Source organism: Mytilus galloprovincialis, chromosome 3 (genome assembly GCF_965363235.1).
Source record: "Mytilus galloprovincialis chromosome 3, xbMytGall1.hap1.1, whole genome shotgun sequence".
NCBI classification, from domain to species: domain Eukaryota; kingdom Metazoa; phylum Mollusca; class Bivalvia; order Mytilida; family Mytilidae; genus Mytilus; species Mytilus galloprovincialis.
Window position 1 is genome coordinate 67,856,055 of NC_134840.1, and position 21,121 is coordinate 67,877,175.

Sequence of the window (21,121 nt, forward strand, 5' to 3'; positions counted from 1 at the left end):
AACCCTCTTGCTGCCAACCGTTTTTCAAGGTTGCATTTCATATGCCGGAAAATACGACAGATCAACGTCTGTGACGTAACATGCCAAACAACAACGTCATTCGATATATGACGTCACGACATAATGACAGTTACATTTGGGACCCATCGGAGAAAAATATAACACTGTTCAATCTTCGGTAATTTAATTGAAAGAGATACAGCATTGATGAGAAGCTTGTATAAATTTAGCCATGGACATATGTGTCCCTCGGGCACTGCTGGTTTGGACATATGTGTCCCTCCGGCAGCAAGAGGGTTAAGCACAGAAGGACCAAATGCATTTCCCTATACATATCCTCGATGTTTTAATCTAATATGCTATTGAATGAGTATAAATGTATTTAGGAATTATAGAAGTTCATTGGAATGTACTTTTTGAGTTTAAATCCCCATCTATCTGAAAAATTGACAGGTTTACTTAACTTACATTGAAATATGACAACACTGGGACATATTCATGTGCCTATCCCAAGTCAAATACCTAGATAGGTACTATCTTTTGTTATATCTTAAGGTTTTTTTTTATCATTTATAGTGAGTTTTGAGTGAATGGAAGATCTTTCTTAATATTTGTTAAATCTTCACTAGACTAGTCAAGGGTTACGATCCAACTCACTCCTCTTCACATACTATCTGACTTGCTTACATGAAGAGGAGTAGGTTGAATTGTAACCCTTTGGCTATCTAAGATGTGTCTACACTAGCACCAATTTAGAACTTGAACAATTGTTGAAAACTGCATCTTGATCTATTTCTAATTAATTTCAACTAAATTAGCTGTAGATTTCCCAGTTGCAGTCAAACTCTACCTCCTTTATCTGACTTCATCCCACAAGACTTTTTTTTCTCACTTAATCAATTTGGATGTTAAATGTATATTTAAAAAATCAAATAAAAATTAAAATCTCAAGACAATCTATTGTAATCTTTATTTTACAAGCTGCATCTGAAAATAGAAATCTTATTTTTAGATTGTCTGAGATTGGTGGTCTCCAGGCAATCTTTTGGTTGAAAGATTATTAATTACTTACAATTTAAATCTTTCTATGGTCTGAAAAATTCCAGTCTCTATAACATCCCAGACAAGATTATTCAACACAGCTTATTCTTGAATCTTTATACATTTAAAAAATATTCATCTTAACACTGACGATAATACAAAAAAAAAAATTTCAATAAGATGGCATTACTGGAAAACTTCACACACATTTTGGTGAAATTTTCAGACTCAGCTTTATCAAAGACTGCAAATTTGAGATTTCCATAATTGTGATACATGTAGTGTTTTACAACTAAACTTATAAAATGAGGAGATGTAAAATGATTCACAATGAGACAACTATCCACCAGATATCAAATGACACAGATAGGAGCAAGTATGGGTCACTTTTAAGTCTAAAGATACAAAATAATATTTTGATCCCTAACTATACATATAGGTTGAAATGTACCCCGACTTCAATTTACCTTTTTTATACTGTTCTTTGATTGCTTGCTTTTCCTGAAAAACAAAGGGAGGCTATTATTATGGTATTTTTTTAAATATTGACTGATGTTTCAAAATATTTTTCATGTTACTTATTGAACTAAAACAGAAAAAAAGAAAATATTCAGCATTACAATGTTCATAAATATCTTCAGGACTTTACATGTATTTCAATTTAAGACAGGACACTTTCTATTTCTTAAAAGTTTTAAAGGTTAAGTTTTGCTAAATAAATTTATGGGAGGAAAACTTAAACTATCTTTCTTTATGACCCTTTTGTACACAACCATCATTGCCATTATAGTAAATATAATATCCATGGCCTCAAATAAATATTGGTCATCCTGACACTTACCTTAGCATTTCTTGTACAGATAATACCAATCAAGGTTGATTCTGTTGTCCCCATACCATCCATAGCATCATGTAAACAGTAGGCATCATATTCTACAGGTGTCATCATTAAGGCCAATATTATCTCTTCAAAGTCTCCAGTCAACTCAGATTGCAGCTCCTTAGCCAAATCCTACAAATAAAAACTCAAAATCAAAGGAAGACCTTCATGGTAATTAAAAATCTTTGGGTAATTTGTTCTTATGGTTTAGAATTAACTCTTGATGTTATTGGATGGTTCATTGTCAATCATATATGCAGTCCATTGAAATAAATTCTTTAATTAAATTTGAAAACATTCTTTTTCTTTAACTCATGATATACTGTAATTAGATATAGAAAGATGTGGTATGAGTGCCAATGAGACAACTCTTCACAATTTATAAAAGTAAACCATTATAGATCAAGGTACAACTCTTCAACACAGAACCTTGGCTCACACCTAACAGCAAGCTATAAAGGGCCCAAAAAAATTACTAGTGAAAAACCATTCAAACGGGAAAACCAATGGTATAATCTATATAAAAAAACAAGAAACGAGAAACACTTATGAACCACATCAACAAACGACAACTATTGAACATCAGATTCCTGACTTAGGACAGGTGCAAACAGTTTGTTAACTACTTAAAATCTTAAACTAATTTCAATAAATGCAGAGTTTTTAAATGACAAAAAAAAAACAATTTTGATTACAATTTCCATCTATCTTCTATAATGATTACAATTTCCATCTATCTTCTATAATGATTACAATTTCCATCTATCTTCTATAATGATTACAATTTCCATCTATCTTCTATAATGATTACAATTTACCTTTTTATATTTCTCTTTATATTTTTTCTTCAATGTCTGTCGTTGACTATTACTTCTATGGGGTATTATCTCAATGATGGCATCTTCATCAGTTCCAAGTCCCTTCATTGCATCATACAGTGCTAAAACATCTTCATCAGGGTCAGAATTAGAAGATGCTTGTACAGTACCATTTTTATTTTTTTGTTCTTCTTCTTTCTGTTTCTTTTCTTTCTCTGCATTCTTTTCTTTATCCTTTTTCTGTTGTTTAGCATCTGCAGTAACTCTTGGTGTAGGTTTAGATAATGGGTTATCTTTCTTTTGTTCCCCTTCCTGTCCTTTCTGTGACTGGTTCTCTGCAGGCCTCTTTGCTGCTGGTTTCTTGGAAGGTGGAGGAGCAGCAGTTGTTGAACCTTTCTTCTGACCCTTAAAATATTAAATAATTAAATTATCTCCTTTTGTATCTCTATTCAAATACAAAATAATGAAAAGAGGAAAGGATTTTCCCACCAGTTAGAAACATTTTCAGAATCAGGCTTACTTTTGTATTGTGTGTGGGTATTGTGTTTTGTTATTAAGTCGATTTGAAAAGCTCACTAGAGCTTGTGTTATGTAGTTTATTTAATATCGACTCTAAATAAAACTTTGAATCATGAATCTTGAAAAATAATTTGCATACAGCTAAAATAGATATGAAGAAGATGTATTGAGTGCCAATTAGACAACGACTTGCTTGTTTTATTATCAACCAAATGTATCCTTCTTTTCTTCTCAAAGTATAAAGTCTTACTAAAGTCATTAAAGTAAAGACTAACAATCATGAATTTAAAAGAATGAAAAAATATGTCACTATAGATTTGGTTTTAACATGTGACAGTTATGGCAAAAGTTAAAATAGACTTCCTAATTATTGCGACTACTTTTACTACCTATCATAATGATTGAGCTTTTAAAATAAATAAAAAGTTATTTTTATTACTGACAGTAACATAAATTGAGAAAATCAATGCTTCTATGCAACAAAATGAACATCAAAACACTCAAAACTAACACTTTTCCCTGACATTTATTATTAAAAACAAAATTTACAGGATCTCAATTGATTAATCTCATTTTCAAAGTACAAGTTCATTGACCAAGATTCACAATAATAAATGTATGCATTGCTTATTGTGAATTCATTAATTTGCTCGGGTACCTACAGTATTTTTGTTGTTTAAGGAAAATATGTATCATTTTTGATTTTTGATTTCATGGTCTGCATACAAGCCTATATATTTTTGTTTTTCGCTAAACATTTAACTTTGTGGTTAACCTTCACCAATGAAATCCATGAACATGTTTATCCAATGAATAATAATGAACCCACAGTACCACATGTCATCACAAAAAAAATTCTAATCCCATCATTTCTGGTTAGTTATTTCTTTCGGATTAAAACCAATATTGCTTAGAAAGCATCTTTTTTATTCCAAGGATAGGTCCCTTGATTATAGCTATTTAACCTGTGTATTACTGACCCCCCTAGCACTTCTTTTTTCAAGCTTTGGATAAGTTTACAACTTAACTGACTGGTGGTTACAAAAAACTTAGTAGGAATATGACTTGTACTTGTTGGATGAGGTAACTTTGATATGACCTCATGATAACAAGTGACCTTTAAATTGAGTTTTAGAAAATAAATACAAGTTATTTTCATGAAGGGGTTAATTTCTACTTATTTTACGATCATGTTAGATTGGTGAATTGTAAAAAAATGTTGTTGGATGTGTAAATTTCAACTCCTGCAAAGAAATATTCATACATTGAAATTATTTAAAATTGATAACTTGTTATTCATCCATGTTGACCTTAATATACAATTTAAGAGGAATTTGAAAATATAATAAACTGATACCTTGAAAATAGAAGTTGATTATTCTAGTAAAAAGTTGTTATCCAACACACAGTAGCTTAAGCTTATAGAGATGTTAATCATTTAAAAATGTTAGGAAAGCAGCATTAGAAATATATATTGATGTCAAAACGTCACCATGACTGAATATATAATAAGACCTTCTTGCAAGAATTTGAACAGAATGTTAATCCACACTTGGAATATAGTACCAACAAGTATGTAAAATACATTGATGCTTAAAAATTGTGAATGGAAATGGGGAATGTGTCAAAGAGACAACAACCCGCCCATAGAGCAGAAAACACCCGAAGGCGCTGTAAATTTTAGAAAAATTTGCAATGATTCATAATTGATCAAATGTACTTTTACATTTTGATTGCATTGTTTGTATGAGACTCTTTTTGAGATCACAATACTTAATTTCTCGCTATTGTCCATAGTTAAAAAATCTTATTAATAAATGCATTCAAAAATTCTAAACTTGCAATAATTCAAAAATGACACTGAAGGACAAAATTTTGATTGGTTGGCAATCCAGCTGATTTGAATATAGTGATACATGTAGTTGATAGTAAATCCCCAAATTCTTATAGATCAATTCACCAACTCTGAATAAAATAAGTTTTGGTTTATCAACACCAAATCTCAAATCATATGACTTTTCGGTCAACTCAGCTTATTGGAATAAATTGCATTTTAGCTGATATCAAACACAAGATAATTTGACTATGTATACAAGTCAATCACATGGAGTAGCGTGAATATACCATATCATTGCACCAATTATATGACAGTTTAATCAATTCAGGCACTTAGAACAAACCATATTTTGTTAGTTTTAAAACAATATCACAAAGTATAACCAGATTTTTAAAGTATAAAATCACACCACAAAATATAAAACACCATTTTAGAACACTAACTTACTTTTTGTTCATCAATCTAAAATTGTCAATAAATCGAAATTGAAAAAAATACTACTTCCACCATATTGTTAAATTGTTTTTGAATATTTACCTGAGGCTTTGTGTACACAATTAAAATTGCAGACTAAATCAAGAAATATAAAAAAGTTACAAAAATTCATATACTGAAGAAGAAAAAAATGCAGTCACATAGGATTATCATTTTTTATCGCTTGTTTACGTATGAAACATATAACTTCTTCATAGAATTCCAAGAAAACCTATTACTGTGTATTCATTTATTTTTGTGGATACATATTTTCCAAGATCATAGAAGAATTGTATTTCAATGATTATTTGATTTCATAGTTTTACAAAAGTCTGCATACAAGTCTATAGAAAATTTATACTTCATTGAACATATAAATTCTTGGTTTGCTTTTCCCATAACTTTCATAAAAAATTGGTATACAACAAAAAAAATGAATCCACAGTATTGTTATTTCCAGGTATCTAGTCCTCCGAGTTTTAAGGGTAAAGTGAAACTCAGTTTGCGGATACTAATAAAGATTTACCTTTCCCCCTTTTGATTTTCCTGCCAATTCCACCATGATTTTTTCTGTTGGGTGACCTTTGACCTTGTGTTTTACATCGTCTGGTAATTCAGCATCATATTTCTTTTTGTATTCTTTTCTGATTGCTGCCATGTCACCCTAAAAAATTACAGTGGTTTAAATGAATTTGAAAACACTAATATTTTTCTCTCAAAATCATATTGTAATTGCAAATTAAGTGGTTTTTGTATTTTTTTATCAATTTGTTTCATTTTTTTCATAATTTCTAAATTCACCATAGGAAGAATCTGATTAAAATACAGAAACAGTGTTCACGCTTTGCTTACAAGAATCTGACACACTCCATTTTACTTTTTATTCTTGTTATTTTTATATTAGTCAATAAAGTTTCAGACTTAAAATTTTTGAAGGTGTGTATTATACAGATAAACCAAAACAAAAAGTAGAATGGGGCATTTTCAAATCCTTGTAAGCAAAGATTGGACACTGAATCTGTTTTTTAATCAGATTTCCTATGAAATACAATTTCATTTTCATGATCTCTTTGAATCATTTGGTCCTATGGTACTGTGCTTACCAAAAGTTATAGTTTTGTTAAAAGGTTAGGTCAAACTGAATATTTTAAAATCAGTACTTGCTACTTTTCTGCAAAGCATGCTGCTTTCAAAAGAAAGATTACAGACGCATGGTCAATACACTGAACATGACTTATGAACTTCACACCTTTAAGGTGATACATTATGTTTTAAAAGATTAATTAAGTTACATATTTTTATTTTAAAATAAGGTTTCTCTGTTTGATCATTAGAAAGACTTATTAGTGTTTTATGGATTATCTCCCTTACCTCATTCTTGTTGACTAATATATCAATAAAGACAGGGTTAGTAGGTCCCATATTCTTAAACAACTGATCAGCATAATGTGTCTCAGCACCTCTCACTTGTTGCACTACAAAACACAATAAATAAGATCAGTATATATAACCATTTTGCCATAATAACTGAAAATTTATTAATATGTCAAAGTACATCTATAAACTTTATAATAAATTATAGAAGTCAACACCGAGTGGGACACCACGGCGAGAAGGAGAAGAGAAAACTTTTGGATCCACCAACTCTACACTTTAGAACCTGATGGTCTTTTACGAAAAAGACGAAAAAAGATACAGGAAAGATAAAGAATAATTTAAAACAAAGCATCGTCCTTTTTATCCCGTAATATTGGCCAATGGACGTTGCTAACTTCAACTACCAATTATGTATTTTTAAGGTAGCTAAATCCAAGTGCAACATATACATTGAGCTGCAAAATTTTCTTATTTTCAAAGCAGCTAAATTCAAGTGCTCATAGACATTGAGCTGCAAAATTTTCTTATTTTCAAGGCAGCTAAGTGCAACAAATACATTGAGCTGCAAAAGTTTCTTATCATCTACATCCGATTTCACCTGGATAGATGCACGCTTGATAAAGCTAGTTGGTCTAGCGAAATATTGCGTTTATTTTCATCATTTTGTAAATACTTTAAACATTCTTATATTTACATACTAAATAGTGTGTTGAAATTACATTGTTAGGCAATCTATAAACTTTATAATAAGTGCAAATCAAGATTTTTTTTTACATTTGTTAGAAAACATCAAGAAAGAGTGATTTACAGTGAGAATATGTTATGTGGCGTAAGTAAACTAAGAAAAGCAAACAAAAATATTCTGAACAACTAATACATATAAGATGATTTCCTGAAGTATTCAAGGTAAGGTTGCTAGCATTTAAAATAAAATAATAATATAAATCTATCCATTGTTTCAAACTTAACAACATCTGTGTGAGTTTGAAAGTCTCTTAGGTATCTTTTGCCTCTCCATATTATTTAGATTTAGTTAATAAACTGATTTGATCTATTAGAAAATCAATAGCCTAAGAGAACATTATATAATAAATATTAAACTTTGAATTCCATTTACTGAAAATAGTTATATTGTTCCAGCAGAAAACACATTTCAAAAAGCTGATAAGTGTACTGTACTAATGCTTGACAGAATTCTTTCTAATAAAAAGAAAACAGGGGTAAATAGCACTGAAAAATAAAATAAATAGTACATACACAATGTTACAACTGCATCTGCATAATTCTTAGAACATTCCTTCTTGATATCATCAGTAGCATCTCTCCCTCCTGTTTCCACTGTATATAGATTGAGTACTACTCTCAGATGTGCTAAACTTTTAGTACTGAGTAACTTTAGAAACTTCCCAGATGAACTAGACCATCGCCCCTCTCCAGTCTATTAAATAAATTTTTAAATCATTAAAATGTATTTGACTTTTAACTGACTATCAATATATTTAATTATTATTATGTTACTTTGTGAATTCATAAAAGAATAAATGTAAGCATTGTCTAATTTTTGCTACGCGCGTTATTCAGTGTACACCCAATTTTTTATGTTATTTCTTCAAAGACAGAAAAAATATTACAGTCATTCCTTAAATGTTCAACAAAGTACATATTTTCTAGAGGCTTGTATGCAGACTTTTAACAAGGAAAAAGGAAATCAAATATCCAAGAACATATCCTCCCAAGTTTTTTGCCATCTATGAAAAAATAGGTACCCAAGGAAAGTTAATGAATTCCCAATTTCCCAGTAATATTGATATTTCTTAGGAACTTTGTAACATTTTTTATCTTGTATTTGGGATTCAATAACTTCAGTAAAACAATTCTTATCATATATTGATGATGATGGATTGATTAATAGAAAAAAAAACTATACAAAACATATATCCTGCATCTGGCTGCCATCTTGGATGACCATCAATATACCAATTATAAGTCTAAAGAGTGTAACATAACATAGATTTAAAAAAAATTATACATGGCAAAAATTATATAAAGAGAGGAGCAATAATCTCATAGCATTCAAACGGAAAAATAAAGCAATTTATGAATGAAATTCTAGTTGCCTCATTTAATTGCTCTGCATCTTTTCCTGCTGTTTTTTCATCAACTTTTCCTGAATCTTCTTTTAAACCCTAAAACAAAAAGAAAAATGAACTTAGATTAAAAAAAGAAGTTATATAATTTACATTTCAATGGAAACATATTAAATAAATAAACATGTATATTCTGTAAAAATTCAACGAGGTGTACACCATATTATCCTGGATTGTACTATACAGATTTTTTTTTATGGTCAATTGTTATATATAACAGTGGTAAATTTATTGAGAGTCATTCTATGACAAAGAATATGATTTGTAGGGCCTATTGTTAAACTTTGTTTTGAAAGGTTGATCTGAATTTTCAATGAATGATGAGAAATGAATTCAGTCAAAATCTATTAAACGCATGCTGGAAAACCAGTTTTACCTTTTGTAAAATAAGCAGTAATGCTTGTTCAGGATCATCAGTCTTGTCCTTTATATCACTCTCTAAGCTTACAGCATACTCTGTAAAATAAAAGGCAAAATATATTAGAACGCAACAAAAGTGTATTTCAAATCATCAATTGTTCTCTACGTCATTGCTCTTTTTACTGTAAATGATATTTTTATTGTGTACATAAGCTGCTGAGGCTTTGTTGTTTAAACTAGCATCTCCTTAATGTTTATATTTTGATTATAAACTGTTACATAACTTTAAATCATTTATTAAAAATTCGTTTATTTTCAATAATTATTCTAATTTGAAATTAGTTATAGCATGACTCAGATAAATGACTGAAAATGATGGTACCAACATCATTAGGAGTAAGATCAAGTACTGCTAAGTACATTATCAGAATAATGTGTCTGGGTAGGATAAATTGTCTACTTGTACATCATTTGGTCTTTGTTGGAGAGTTGTAGTATTGGCAATCATATGACATCTTCATGTTATTTTGTGAACTAGTGCATTTAAATTCCAGCTCAGCTGTCAGTCAAGTGTAAGGTTCATATTCAAATCTTACCAATATGCGCTCTCCCTTTAAGGTGGTACCCAACACTTTAGCTAAAATCAATTTGGGTCATTTAATTTTCTTAAAATTTTGACAAAGTATTTACCTTGACCCTTTTACAAAAATATAAAAATTTCAAAAAATTTGAACCAACTGTTTTATCAGAAAAATTACACTGGTTATATAGCAGTTTGACAAACACTTATTTTGATCATTGAGAAGCTTAATATTCCCTTAACACAACGTAATTAAAACGTTTAGCTGATTTTACAGAGTTATCTCCCTGTAGTGTTAGGTACCACCTTAATATATGCATGAAGTATTTGCCATTGGATGTTAAGCACCTATCAATGATTATCAAAACTCAGAATGTTTCAGAACATGAAAAAATTGTTTAGATGCCATACCTATTGATCTCTGGATGTATTTAGACTATTTTTGTCATTGGATTAATGAATCCCCTACATCTGCATTAAATAATACACCAAACCTACCTTTTTTATAACTTTCTTTAAGATCGGCCATTGCACTTTTGTTAGATGAACATAAAATCTCTACTGTCTGTGAGTAATCACCCTCCTGTAATATAGATAACAAAAACTTATTCAAGTGAAATTCAGGTTGTGATTATATAGATCTATACATGTTTAGGTATTTATAGATATTTTATTAAAAAAAAAGACATTGCAAAACATTTTTTTTTAAATGTTGAACCTTTCTTTTTTACATATCATTATAAGGAACAGAAAACACTCACATTTTATAAAAAAATTATATTGAAATAAAATGTAAGTACAATATGGATTATGAGAATTAAAATTATATTTGTCCTTTTCTAGACCATAATCAGTTTATAATACAACCAATCAATTCTATATAGTTTTATATGAAAGCTTCGATAGACAAAACAAAAGGACAAAGAAAGATAACTCTAACAGCACTATGTTCATGAAATATTCATAACTAATTTTATTCAAAGCATTCTATTCTTTGTGAATTTTTTTTAACCTCTAAAGCATCATGTAATTTTTTTGCCCCAGAACTGGTGCTGTCAGTCAAAAGAGCATCAATCAAAAGATGCCATTCAGGTCCAAGTCCTTCTTTTAATTCAGGGACTAATTCCTACAAAAAACAAACAAAGATATCATCATACATAAATCAGTGCCAAGTATGAGTAAATAAGGTTCTGACAAGTACTTCCATTTATTCTGGAAACTAATTCATAGAAATATCTGTATCCTTATACAAAAATTAGAATGGTTTATTTTGGTCTCAAAATTATTTCAAAGCACTGCTATTGAAAGCTCTGGGATGCATTTAAATTATAGATTATGGGCAATATCAGTCAAATGCATCCATTAATGTCTTTATAAACCCATTAGTTATATCTGTATTTGCAGCTATTGCAACAAATAGCAGAAAATAAAGATTATATCATTCAGCTTTCAGAGTAAATTCAAATCAGCATGTGAAGTATGGAAAAGAATCATAAATAGAGGCATTCCAGTTAAATTTTGTTATCTGTATGCATATAATTGTCATAAATGTCTCCCAATCTGCTATGACTTTAAAAAGACAAGGAGTTGCAAATGTGTTTGTGCTAAGCATACACTTATTCATAATCCAAAATATCTAAAAACAAGAAGTGCTCACAGATTATAATTCATTACTGCCAAGCTGCTTAATTTATACATTTAACATAGTGGAAAACATTAAGTATTGGTAGGTGTTTGACAGATCTGAATAATCTTATCACTTTACAAATCATTGCTGTCAAACTGATGCCAAATAAGCAGTCATTTAGTTCAGTAGTAAAGTAGAACTGAAACAGTTAGTAGGAGGGACAAGGTGAATGCAATATTGCTCACACAACAAAAATGGGGGTATAATAAGTAAAAGAGAGAAAACTGACATAAAGCGGTCTGTAAACCAAATATAGAATGAAATTCAAAACAGTGTAGCTGTGGCCATTGATTGACACATAGAAATCATCCATTGACTGGGACAATTTAGGTGAACGTTTGTATGTAACGACCAATGCTCACTATGTACTTTTTAAAGACACTTAAACTATGGGGTCACCAAAGGTTCTCAACACCCTAAATAAGGTAATTCGAAAAATTAATCAGAAATAACACTATATTTTGATTTATATCAATTATATAAATCAAAACACAAAGGTTATTCCTGATTAATTTTTCGAATTATTTTATGATTAAAGGCGTTAAGAAACCTTTGGTGACCCCAGTTTAAATGTATATCATAGGTACGTCGTGAACAGTGGTCGTTACAGACAAACGTTCACGTAGATTGTCCCAGTCAATGGATGATTTTAATGTGTCAATCAATGGCCACAGCTACACTGTTTTGAATTTCATTCTAGCTCAAATGGGTTTAGTAACCTATTGTTTATCACTATGCTATACATACTAGAATGGGGACATAATAACTTTACAAGATAACTGGACCAACAATTATTCTAATGTGACATTCTTACCAGATCATACATTTCTTTAAATCTTTCTTTTGTCTGTTGTCTTTGTTTGGGTGTCTTCTTTACCAATGTTTTAATGATAATATCAGGTGGAGCAGCTGAAAATTATAGCATGGATTTTTTTCACTTATAGAATGGATATGTATTATCACTTAAATTTGTTTTTAAATAATCTATAGTCTCTCTGGTTAGCAGATTTGTGGTCTTATTTCAAGTTTAAAACTCTGAAGCATGTATGAAATTCTGGTGAAATAAAATTCTGGTATTTTTTTCTGAGATGTTCTAACTGAAATTTCAAATGAAGAAATATAAAATACATACTTTATATTTCTCACTTGTTATTTGTTTTTAGCACCATTATGATTGATTGCTTAAACAGTTCAATGAAACAAGCTGTGTCCATTTCTTTTGGGAAATAATGATGCAAATAACTCCTAAATTTTTACACTTGATATATCTATTTTCAGTTCTCCTCACTAAGCAGTTTGTAATAACTTCAAAAAGGGGAATAATCCAGGACGAATTGAATTTTCATACACCTGTTTGGTAATATCTGCACCATTTACTGTTCATCTATTTATCAAGTTGTGTTTCACAAATGTACATTCTTTTTTGTTTTTGGAATATTTCACTAATAAAACATTTTAACCATAGAGACAGATTTATTTCTTTAAAAAGGGAGACAATTAACTTTTATCCTTACCTTCATTCTATAAAAAATGCCTTTTTTACAAGGGAAATAACTTACCTAATTGTTTAGCAACTTTAAACAACTGTTTGCAGTCATTATCTGTTGGATTTGTAGGTGAGACTTCATCGTCATCCTGTATAATGACATTCACAATTTTTATACATGCAATGGCATTATAAACAGTATGTTTTGTTTTCTATATAACTTTCAAAATATGATATCAATTATTAGTGCTGTTAATAAACAAATTCCCTTGTTTACAAATAACATAAATCAGGTAGCCTGAATTCAGTTTAGGCTTTTATTCATTTCATAATATGAGCTACATTTGTTAGAAGTCAACCTTATGCAGATGAATACAAATTCATCTGTTAACCGTACATATTTCTGGTTGAAAAAAATCTATGCAAAGTCTGAAACTGTTCGAAATATGAGTTAATATAAGAACCCTACAAAACGGACATAAATTTGTCCTTTATTTTGTATTTTAATGTTCCATAATCAATAAAAGTCTTATACATGTACATGTATACATGCACTTGCATACAGTGGATTTCTATCTGATGCATGCTCATATATAGAATTGGAAATGTTTATTGTTCACAATTTATCAAAATCATCATAAAAAAGACAACTGACATCTCTATAAAAGAAAACTTCTATTAAAGTGAGCATTCAAATACCCGGATTTATGGTTTCAATTTAACATAATACAAATATTTTCTTTCATCTCCATGAAATTTTAAAAAAGTTCAATGTTTTATTTCACTATTTGTTTTGCAAATATATGCTTTTCCTGTTACATTTAAATCTAACAAGTTATTTATGAGTTAATATAACATGCTATTATTGTCAATTTTTACAATTTACAGATGGTTTATATGTATGATTTGTAACATTTATCAATTTTAATTGAAACATGTATGAGTGAAGGTCTTTGTAGCCATTCTGCTCAGAATCCTATTATACATTCCCTAAGCAATGATTGACAAGTAGTACACTTACAAGTTGAAATGTGAAGTCATTATTAGGTTAGGTAAACTACCCTCCTTTAAGAGTAGACTAGTACGACAGATAACCAATCTATATGTCTGTAGGACTAGGCTACTTCGAAAAGAGGGTAGTATATCTTACCTAATATATAATGACTTCATGATTTAGCTAGTAAGCAAGCTAACCAAAGATTTACCTACACACTCAATGCAATCGGCTATAAGAGAACAGCTTAGAGTGTAGTTAAAGCAATATTTAGGTTAATTCAAATTTCAAGAGATCTTTGTTTTAAATACAATATTGAACAATTTTTTTCATGGAAATGAGATATACCAATTTAAAGAAAAGTAAAGAAAATGTAAGCGTTTCACACATGCTAACTAAGATATAACTAAAGTGAAGATATTCAGTGGTTTAATAGTCAGCTATAGTAATAATTTATTCTGATATGCTGGTACTTATGCTCAATTGTGTCTACAACCATTCAAAAGCAAAATCAACTTATGATATAAGCTCACAGCCAAAACAAGAGTTTTAAATGTACTTGTAATCTTTTTTGTTATTTGATGTGGTAATGTCTCAACTTGAAACTTTTGGCTAAACCTCTGTCAGACACAATCAATTATAAGTCTCGTGTCTTTGATGATTTTTTTTTCAATATAATATATGTCAATAATGAAGTCAATATTATCATTTGCTTTGGAACGACTGTGACGCAATTGAGTGTATAAAGAATCTTTTATTTATCATTCTGACACAAAATATATCAAGTTCTTAGACTCTTTGTTAAACTGTGAATATAGTAGAAACATAAACTTTTTAATGCAAAGGATTTAAATAAAACATGATTAAAACATATCAAAAATACATAATGTATGTAATTTTTTTCCCTGAAATTTAACACTGCAATACAAGTATTGAAAAAGAATTGAAATAAATATTTTTTTAATTTAATGGTATATAATTTTTTTTACAAGTTTACAATTTAACACCATGGTTTTCTTTTGTATGTTTACTTCATGATATAATATTCATTGTATGATGGCTTAAAATATTTTATTAGCTATGAAACTGTGTTCATTTATATTTTTTACCAATACAATCCAACTCACCATAAATATTTCTAAGGACATGTCGGTAAATTATTCATTCATAGTATACACAATCGGCCATGCATATTTAACTTATTTTTTTGTAAATGAAAGATATCGTCAGTAACTTGAATAGATCAGATTAGCATTGTAGCGGTGTACATGACTTCAAACAAACTTTCTAGTTCTAACAATTTTAATTCTGATTCCAATGTGTATATTTTCTTACAAGTTTCAATTTAATTCAAATCATTTTAGAATGAGAAAGCTCTTGAAATAGAAACTGCTTCATAATAAGACTGAATTCCATCTGCAACAGTCTAACTCAATTTAAGCAATCTATTTTTCATTTGATATGAATTCTTTAAACAGCTTTTATTATTTTTTTAAAAATTATCCTCTGGGAAAAGTATAATCTCTGTTATATAGAATAACAATATTCAAGCTACTGAAAGGTTTGTATTTTTAGAACTATATGTGACAGTGTGTATGTATTATCCACATGCTACTATCTAGTCTCGCATCCCCAAACTTACCAAAATAATAATATACAAATCTGAACAAAAAACAGTCAAATGTATTAGTGATAGATATCTCAGAGTCTAATGTTTTATTACAAAATTCAAATTAACAAAGAAATCTAGAACACATATTCATAAACTCAAGACAGAAACACCCATCTAGTTTGTTAAATTATCAGATTTTAGAGATTTTATTTATCTAGAAATCAATCTAGAAGATGTCTAGCTTACCATTGAATCCGCTTGGGAATTTCTACTACTCATCTGAAAAGTATATCTAACTTTTTAAAATTCTTAATTTTTTTAAACTAAAGATCTATCAAATAAAATAATTGTTATATTTATTCGGACAGCAAGGGGCAGATCAAGGGTTATGGGTATGTTTTTTCAATTATATGGCCATTTTTCTCATGAAATAAAAGAAAAAGCATACATATTTAATTTTGATTATTTGAACTCTAGGAGTGGTACATGCTGACTCCACTGATTCACTACTCTGCTTGTATAAATTTACATGTCAAATGTAAGACAGATGTTGAAAAACACATTGCTGACGTTGAACATATGTATAGTCCTATCGCCCCAGTGACAAACTTTCATTTCAACAGCTAAACAATATTTTGAGCAACTGCTTTTGTCACAATCAGGATATAGAATTGATCAGTTGACATGGTACATAACTCTTTTGGTGTTACGGTTTACACAATTAACTACTCAGAATACAAAATCTTAGAATTTAGACTACCAGGGCAAAGTTTCGATAGGTTTTCTGTCGATTATGACATACTTTTGATGCTGGTACATCAGAGATGATCGACCATATAAACTATCTGGAATAGAACAAATAACTTAGTGTATTTCTGTAAGTTTCATCTCATCTTTTACATACAGAAACTATTGATCAAATAACAGTTGCCAAATGTCCAGTGGCAAGTACTACATGCATATTTTGGACAAGAATGAGTAAACATGTAAAGAATGAAAAACATATTGAATACAACAACATATTATTTTAATTAACAATAAAAATGCACATTAGGTATTATCAGAGTGTAACCCAAAATATGAAACCCTTGTGTAATACACACAGTTAATGTTTGGTTATGCATCATTAAAATACATTGTATAAGTAAAAATGTTGTAGTTACAGTAGTGTTCTAACTATTTTGGAATTTTTGTCAAGATGAAAAGTGTTAATAAATTAATATTGGTTGATATTGTTTTCAACCAGGAGTACTTAGATGTGTGTACATTAACTTTTAAGTTCTTTTAATTCTATTCAATGCCAAAGTGCTTCTTGGCAATCATGAAGAGAAAACTACTGCAAACACATTAAAGAAGAAAGACATAAAAGCTGTTTTTAGGTAACTTGAAATAAAACTATGCATACATTTTCTATTAGAACCATTTTACTGTTTGTTTAATCAAAGTTATACTGTTTCCTAGATTCTAATGATGTTAGCCTGTTATTCAAGGTGGTACCTAACACTACAGGGAGATAACTCTGTAAATTCAGCTAAATGTTTTAACTACGTTGTGATGTTAAGGGAATATTAAGCTTCTCAATGATCAAATCAAGTGTGTGACAAACTGCTATATAACCAGTGTAATTTTCCTGATAAAACCGTTGGTTCAAATTTTTTGAAATTTTTATATTTTTTGTCAAAGTGTCAAAGCAAATACTTTGTCAAAATTTTAAGAAAATTAAACAAGCCAAATTAATTTTAATGAAGGTGTTGGGTACCATCTTAAGTATGAAAATTAAATTCTATTGTCTTTGATCGAACTGGTATATAAGGATCAAAAGCTAAACATGTATCATTAAAGAAGAAGTAAAGTGGTGGTGACGGCTCAATACTTAGTTACTAAGAAAAAGTAAAGTAATAATGCAAAAACAACTTCTTCAAAGAGGTTCATACAGGAAAGGCAAATGAAATAAAGAGTCAATACAAACACATGACTTTATTACTCAAATGTTCTTAAATCAGCTTAGGTTATCAGAGATTGTTTAAAGTGTTAGACACAATATCATACAATAGATATGTATACCAGTATTACAACAATGATCATTTAGAGAGTCTTCTTGGAAGGCCAATAAAACATTAAATGTTTGATAATTGATTGATTAAAAGTTGGTTGCTAAACATCCAGTGGCAAATATTTCATGCATGTTAAGGACAACAATTATGAAATCTGCCTTCATACTATATTTAAAGTTTGAGCATTATTCTTACAATAGTTGATTATTTTTTCTAATATCTTTTCAAAGTTTAATATGCATTCCTTAACAGTATAACTTTGACCAAAGAGAACTCTCTTTACCATACATTTGAAAAACATTTCAACATTTTCACAAAATATATATTGTACAACTGTACACCAAAGTATATACACATACCATATCAAAATTGTGCTATGGTGAATTCACTGCTTAATTTCTAAATTTCCTAATCTTTCAAAGTGTTCTGAGTTTTACTATTTTATTCTACTTGATAGGAAAAATGTCACATAAAACTGTAATTTCAAATTAAACAATACATACATCTTAGCTCTTTATGAATTTTCTTACAATTTATCAATTCTTTTTAGGCTACAACAGATGCCATTGAAAAAATAAAGCATTACATGAAAATACTAAACTGATTAGAAAAACTAATTTACCTCAGCTGACTTTTTATTTGTATTCATCCGAGTTTTTTTATTTTGTTCAGATTTTCTAATGGCTAAAAACTGACCACTGATAAGAAAATTTGAAAGATGGAGCAGTTCTTGCAATATTTTTAAGTTCTTTGAATATAAATATCTTAAAAGTGGTAAAATCAGCATTGAACTACCATAGCAAGAAGTGGCAATAGTCAAAATCAGTCTATGGCATGATTTATTGTCTATCTGTAAAATTAATATCTAGGCATCATTTGTATTTTCACTTGATTACTGTAAACTAACTTATTTTCGCGGATACTTTATTTCGCGTTTTACCCTTTCTAGGCCACTTCGCGACTATTTAATATCGCGATTTTCTGACTAGCTTGATGAAGTTTAATAAGGAATGATCCAGGTTTTAAATATTTGCGACGATTTATATTCGCGTTATTTTTTTACTCGTGAAAGTCGCGAAATTAAATCGCTCGCGAAAATAAGTTGGTTTACAGTATTATTATAAAAATGATATGTGGTACGATTGCCAATTAGACAACTATACACCAAAGTGGATTTCATGTATGCTTTTTTGTCAACATTGCCTAGACCTATAGGTAGTCTCTTGTACTGTTTTTGACTACTGACAATTCAAAAGATACAGAAATACAGTACAAATACCAAACACAGTTGATCTTGCCTGTATGTTGTTAGTACATTTAGGTCTAGTTGGTGTGGTCCCTTCACCTTCATGTTGGTCACAGGAAGTGGTGTTAGTAGAGGACTTGATACCAGGTGAGAGCATGCAATGCATTCCATCACCAATACCTTTACTAGAAATACAGTCTGTAAGGCTGGTGGTATTTTGAATTTCTTCTTTGTGATCTACAGAAATGTTTTCATCTGATTCCATCTTGTACATTTTGACTTGAGATGGATTTATTTCACCATTGTCAGGAAAAGGATGTTGATTTAAGGACACAGTTGTCACATCAACAAGGTTTTCAACACTTTTGCTACTAGTGACATCACTGTCATTTCGTTCATTTTTCAAGCCATCAGTCACTACTTTAAGGCTAGAACTACACACAGAACTGTGCTGTTGACAGCTATCTTGTACATTCTCATATGAAGCAGACAGTAACTTTACATTGGAAATTTCTTTATTTTTGCAACTGTTCCTTTTTTTATGAGAAAATGAAGAATCACCACACTCTGATTCTGTAATCGCTGACAGTGAACTTTCAGCTGTTTTGACTCGGTCTACAGCTGGAATTACTATTATGTCATGAGCCTTCCTATGAGGAGGAATTACACCACTGTATGAAATAGGCTCATCTGATTTAATATTCTCTAAACTCAATCTAGATTCTGATTCTTTAAATTTTAAAGTAGCATGCTTATTGTTTAGAGAGGAACTTTTACCGCTCACTACAGCCAATCTTAATTGTTTCTAATTATGGTGTTAATATTCCAAGCAGCAAATAAACAAAATGATAAAAACAAAATTAGAAGCATTGCAAAACTTTTAATAGTATAAAATAACATGATAAAAAATTAAAACTATAAAAGATTATTATTATGTATATATAATCTGCTGTATTAATAAAAAATGAAACTAAATTGAATACTGGTTAATAATTTGACAATCATGTGACATATTGCTTTAAATTGAATATAGTGTATGTGAGTACCATCTTTGAATTTGTCAAATGAAAGGCAATGATTGTTTAAATGTTGCGTGGTTTGTCCCTCCTGAATATAAATAAGTCTGAACTAGTATCAATGATACAATATTAATAACAATACAAAAACAAAAAATGACACACTTTATATTGACAATACATAGAGTAACAATATTTTGGATATAAACAATAATTATATATACAGTACTGGTTATACAGATTGACAAAATAATAGGTAAGAAACATCAATTAGTTACATACTTATTGAGTTATGATTTTTTATAAAGGACAATCAAACAAGTTTACAATGTCCATGGCAATGTATACTAGAAAAATTGTGATCAGAGATCACAAATTAGTTATCAACTCCCCTATTTTATTCAATATAGTGAAGTTCATGTTTAACAGTAGGAAAACCTAAAATCAGATGGAAATAAAGAAATAAAACAAGTAAACAATGCCATAAAGTATTGAAAGCTTTTTCAAAAGTTTCAACAAAACTAGCAAATAAGGGTTGCTGACTTAACAAGTGAACAACCAGATGCTCCGCAGGGTGCAGCTTTATACGACCACAGAGGTTGAACCCTGAATGGTTGGGGCAAGTATGGACACAACATTCAAGCTGGATTCAGCTCTAAATTTGGATTGTGATTAAATAGTTGACACAGCATAGGTTTCTGACACAGAATGAATGCGGTCAAATGAACTTAAAATTTTTGTTTTGCCTTTGAGCAATTCACTATGCTGTTGAATATTAATCCTCTCAAAAAAATGTTTGAAGAAATTTTCTTTTTATTTATGAAATCTGAAATGAGAAAAGTTGACAACCCCCCCCCCCCCCCCTCGCAATTTTTTTTTCACATCCCCCTTTCCCTTTTTCCAAAACTGATCTCAATTCAAATTTTTAATGGAGTTTGCAACAATAACTACTCATTTAAATACAGCATAAAATATTAAAATGTAAAAAAAGTG

General features: G+C 29.7%; 1 protein-coding gene across 1 annotated transcript in view; it reads right to left on the reverse strand.

Annotated features, from left to right (window-relative positions):
- The window catches only part of LOC143066772 (annexin A6-like), a 69,682-nt gene that overhangs the window by 23,437 nt on the left and 25,124 nt on the right, over positions 1-21,121 (reverse strand). Inside the window, exons 11-23 of the mRNA XM_076239583.1 lie at positions 13,280-13,355; positions 12,535-12,629; positions 11,046-11,159; positions 10,532-10,616; positions 9,470-9,549; positions 9,064-9,132; positions 8,204-8,384; positions 6,941-7,044; positions 6,096-6,233; positions 5,633-5,665; positions 2,740-3,144; positions 1,883-2,053; positions 1,509-1,542 (exon numbers count right to left, since the gene is read on the reverse strand). Of these exons, the coding sequence (XP_076095698.1) occupies positions 1,509-1,542; positions 1,883-2,053; positions 2,740-3,144; positions 5,633-5,665; positions 6,096-6,233; positions 6,941-7,044; positions 8,204-8,384; positions 9,064-9,132; positions 9,470-9,549; positions 10,532-10,616; positions 11,046-11,159; positions 12,535-12,629; positions 13,280-13,355 (1,585 nt within the window). The remainder of the gene's footprint in view (positions 1-1,508; positions 1,543-1,882; positions 2,054-2,739; positions 3,145-5,632; positions 5,666-6,095; positions 6,234-6,940; positions 7,045-8,203; positions 8,385-9,063; positions 9,133-9,469; positions 9,550-10,531; positions 10,617-11,045; positions 11,160-12,534; positions 12,630-13,279; positions 13,356-21,121) is intronic.